Source organism: Engraulis encrasicolus, chromosome 2, assembly GCF_034702125.1.
Source record: "Engraulis encrasicolus isolate BLACKSEA-1 chromosome 2, IST_EnEncr_1.0, whole genome shotgun sequence".
Classification (NCBI taxonomy): Eukaryota; Metazoa; Chordata; class Actinopteri; order Clupeiformes; family Engraulidae; genus Engraulis; species Engraulis encrasicolus.
In genome coordinates, this window is record NC_085858.1 from 57,654,603 (window position 1) to 57,658,856 (window position 4,254).

General features: G+C 45.6%; 1 protein-coding gene across 1 annotated transcript; it reads right to left on the reverse strand.

The window, feature by feature from the left end:
* Nucleotides 1-1,725: 1,725 nt before the first annotated feature.
* On the reverse strand, nt 1,726-4,151 carry rasd1 (RAS, dexamethasone-induced 1). Its single transcript, XM_063192942.1, has 2 exons — nt 3,844-4,151; nt 1,726-3,035 (listed from the first exon to the last, which is right to left on the reverse strand). Exons 1-2 carry the CDS (start codon nt 4,112-4,114, stop codon nt 2,500-2,502), a joined length of 807 nt encoding a protein of 268 aa, XP_063049012.1. The 5' UTR covers nt 4,115-4,151; the 3' UTR covers nt 1,726-2,499.
* Between the last annotated feature and the right edge of the window lie 103 nt (nt 4,152-4,254).

The window sequence follows — 4,254 nt, forward strand, 5'->3', positions numbered from 1 at the left end:
CTGAGCGCTTTGCTTCGTGCGATTACTTAGGTTTTTGATCGTTGTCCTGTGTATACTGTACTTTAAACAGCTCATAATTTATGCTGAATCAATGTTATTGTTGTGTAGGCCTATGTGAACTCTGAAGAATATTTTTTTAAACACGTGTTAGTTTTTATTTTTAAGACATTTATCCCAGGGTAGGCACTGCCTACCCTGCCTACCCTGACCGCACGTCTCTGGTGCGGCGGGACGGTACCACGCTCAGGGTACCTCAGTCATGGAGGAGGATGGGGGAGAGCACTGGTTTATTACTCCCCCCACCAACCTGGCAGGTCGGGAGTCGAACCTTTGGGCTACAAGTCTGACGCCCTAACCGCTAACCCATAATTTAGATCATAATAAGATCACCTCCTCTCCACACTGGGTCATGCCTGCCTCATGGTTTTAGTGGTCATGCCTGCGGTTTTGTTATGTCTTATATTGCACCGTTTGTCTACAGTACAGTACGTTGTATAACTCTGAACTCCTTTGAAAGAAGTTCAACTGCTGAAGGCTACACGACTTAGGTCAACACGACCCGCATGATGGGGGATGTTCACACAGCGCGTTTTATTGACTGCCAAAGTAAAAGGCCTGCAGTACTTCACTGGATGTGGACGCAGACATACAAGGATAATGGCTGCTGCCCAGGGTTGAGGAGGAGAGAGGAGGAGAAGGAGGAGGAGGAGGTGCTTCCCAGGGTTGAGGAGGAGGAGGAGAGAAGAGGAGGGAGGAGGAGGAGGAGAGAGGAGGAGGTGCACAGGGTTGAGGAGGAGGGGGGGGTGCAGCACAGTAGAGCTGATTATGCTGCTCTTATGTAAAAGAGAAGAGATGACGCTACTACAGTAGTCATGCGCCTCTCCCCTGTTCCAGATGCCAGACCAGAGTTAAGTTTAAGATCCAAAAGGACAGTTCATACAAGTCAGCTTACCCAGGGGTCGCTTTCTCGAAAGTGTAGTTGCTAACTATATTCTATATTCAATATACGAACTATATACCTTTTCCCATTGGCAACTACCCAAGTTGCTTACAGGCTAACAACTTCTCTTTCAATAAATGCACCCCAGGGTAAGATTGGATGAAGTAGAAGTACTATTAATGGTGTAATTACAACAAGAGTAGTATGATATTGCAGTTTGAAGCCATGTAGTACGTTCATTGCAATGTGCCATTAGTGTTGTAATTACATTTGCAAGAATACTTCTATTTTTACTTTATACAACTCTTGATCTTACCTCCTTAAGGCGCACTAACTTTGTTTGTAGAACATAACCTAGGCTACATTGTTGAACATTGTTGAAATAACCATAGTTATTAGTGTTAATAGTGGTTATCAATATCCCAAGTGCTCCCCTCAGCATACGTATGTCTGCTCCATTAGTTGTCCTCTCCATGCTATTCTTCCCTCTTGACTGGTCTGCTAGGGTTTCTGGAGTAGTCCCAATGCTGCCCTCCTTGAGTTTCCCCCCTTTGTTCAGATAATTTATGAAGCACTACACGAAAGAATAAACTAATATATTGTAATGCTGCTTGGTAATGTTTGTGGTTCTGCATTTCATTCTGTGTTTCGTTATGCCTCGAGTTGTAAACCTAATACTCAAGCATAACTATATTTCACTTACTGCCATGGGATTCAATTCAATGTGGACAAAATAACACTAGACTGTGCTGTCCAGGCAGAAAGTTAAAAAGATCAAAACTTTGTTTTTAGTGCATAACCTACATTGTTGAACATGACTGGATGGCCTTATTGATGTTAATAGTGGTTATCAATATCCCAAGTGCTCCACTCAGCATTGGTCTGCCCCTTTAGCAGTTGTCCTCTCCATGATATGAATAGACAGACACGTGTATCATAAGTTTGATATATTTTTTTTAATTATATTATACTGCTTTTCTTTGCAAAAAATAAAATAAAAAATAACATTCACAAAAGAATAAATACATTCACATGGATCATGTTGTTCAGATAGCAAACATTCAAGTGTCAGTCCTCTGTTACAAAATGTAAACAGCTGGTGGTTGGCATTTTTTAACAATGTGGATTCCTCCCCCTCCTGGGGTGATGTCTCCAACTGGATGAAGGCATAATGTTATGACGAGCATATTTACGCGTTTCTCTCAGTCTCACGATGTTTAAACGCCACATGCATCACGTCGCCAAGGCTCTGCGACGCCACACACACACACGCACATTCAGTTTTAAAGCTCTCGCGCGCAGAATAGAACAGAGCAGAGGCTTGCGGCTCACGCGCATTAGCGTGGCAGGAACCCTGGCCTCGTGCCAGGGCGGTGGTGCCTCGTGAGTTCACGGGCTAGGACCCTTCTTGGCACGCGCCGAGGAAAAGCCGCCTGGAGCTGCGTCAAGGCTGCAGGAGCTGCCAGTCACTCTCACTGACAACTTTCTCTGCACTTTAAGCACCTCAGTAACTTCAAGGTACCGTCAAAAACAGCGCAAACTGTCTCATGTAGTCCCGTTTAGCAGATGACGCATCGCTCCTTATCCTTGCTCTGGCCGCCGCCCACCGCCTTCTCCTTAATGTACATCAAGTCACTATGCACGCTGGGCCTGCGCGCGAAGGGCGCCAAGATGCCGTAGGCGTCGCACGCCTCCCCCTTCAGCTTCTTGCTTTTGAAAGACTTGCTCCGGTGCAGCATGTCACTGTACTGCACGGACACCTTGCGGTGCAGGTCCGGGCTCATCTCGTGCGGCAGCTTGGCCAGCGTGAAGAGGCGCTGGAACATCACGTCCACGTTCGTGTTCCGTTTGGCGGAGATCTCGAAGTAGGCGCACTGCTCGTCGCCCGCCACCAGCGCGTCGATCTCGTGCCGCTGCACCTGGCGATAGAACTCCCGGTCGCCCTTGTTGCCGCAGATCACCAGCGGGACGTCCGCGTTCTCCTTGGTCTTGTTTTTCAGTAACGATTTAGTCTCGAAGATCTGCCGTTTAAGCCGTTTCACCTCCTCAAAGGATTCGCGGGAATCTAAGCTGAAGACAAGGATGAAGACATCACCTGCGGAGAGGAAGAAGAGAGCATTTAGTCACCAAGGCTCACTTAGTTATTACCATTGCGCACATACACAACAATGATATGCTATAGGCTATGATATGATTTATTTCAGATGTTACAAGCGAGAATCAACACACTTTAAGGGAGTAAAAAGACAAATGATTCCAATAAAGGGGAAAACACATGAACTTTAACTCCACTTCGTACGCCTGAAACGGAGTGGGATGAAGCATAGCTTTCAATCACCAATACGCACACATAATGCATGTCCATGACGCACGTTGTAAATGGCAAATACATGCCCAAATGCGCAAATAGCACAGCACATAAAAAAAAAATCAGTTCCTTATTTTATGCTTGTGCAACAGCGTAGAAATACTGTTAATAATTAGTGTTCCGTGTGAGTGTTGCCACAATTGAGCAGAACTATGTGGCTTGCAGCCCACGTCTTTTATCTTGTGCATAAAGTGCACTTGCATCACATTTACCATCAAACTATTTTATTCAGCACAATAGTATGTTTGCATTGTTACAGACATGAACCCTTCAACTCCGGTGCCAGCATTGGCAGCATGACGGGGTAGAGGGGTGAACCACAGTTTGCACAATTGATATTAACAAAGGTGTAGGTTTGGCTTGGAAACAATGACAAATTGTCTGGTGTGCTATTTTCTTTTGCATTATATTTATGGGGAAAGTGCTAGGGGTTTACAAGCTAGATTCATCTCAAAATTGGGTATGGACATGCCCCCACCATCCACACCTAAAATTACACCCGTGCCTGTTAAGACAAAAACAAACTTGTGCTCACCAGTAAGTATTGAGAGTCTGCGCATGGCGGGGAATGGATGGTTGCCAGAGGTGTCCAGTATGTCCAGTTGGTATACGTCTCCCTTGATGCTGTACAGTTTCCTATGAAAGTCCTCAATGGTAGGGGTGTACTGGTCTTCAAACTTGCCATATAGAAACCGAGACACGATGGCACTCTTGCCGACCTTAGTCGAGCCCAAAATTACCATCCTGTAGCAGTTTTTGGCCGGGATATCAAACTCGTTTTCCGTTGGCGCCATCTTCTTGATCATTGTTTTTGTTTTTAAGTCTTCAAGTGTGAAATGTTGAAATCAGTCGGGAAGTTCAACTCCGTCAGACAGGGCTGTAAAACCACAGATCTCCCTTTCAGCTCCTGTGCGCTGTTGAGCGTGTGTACACCGTATTTTCTCAA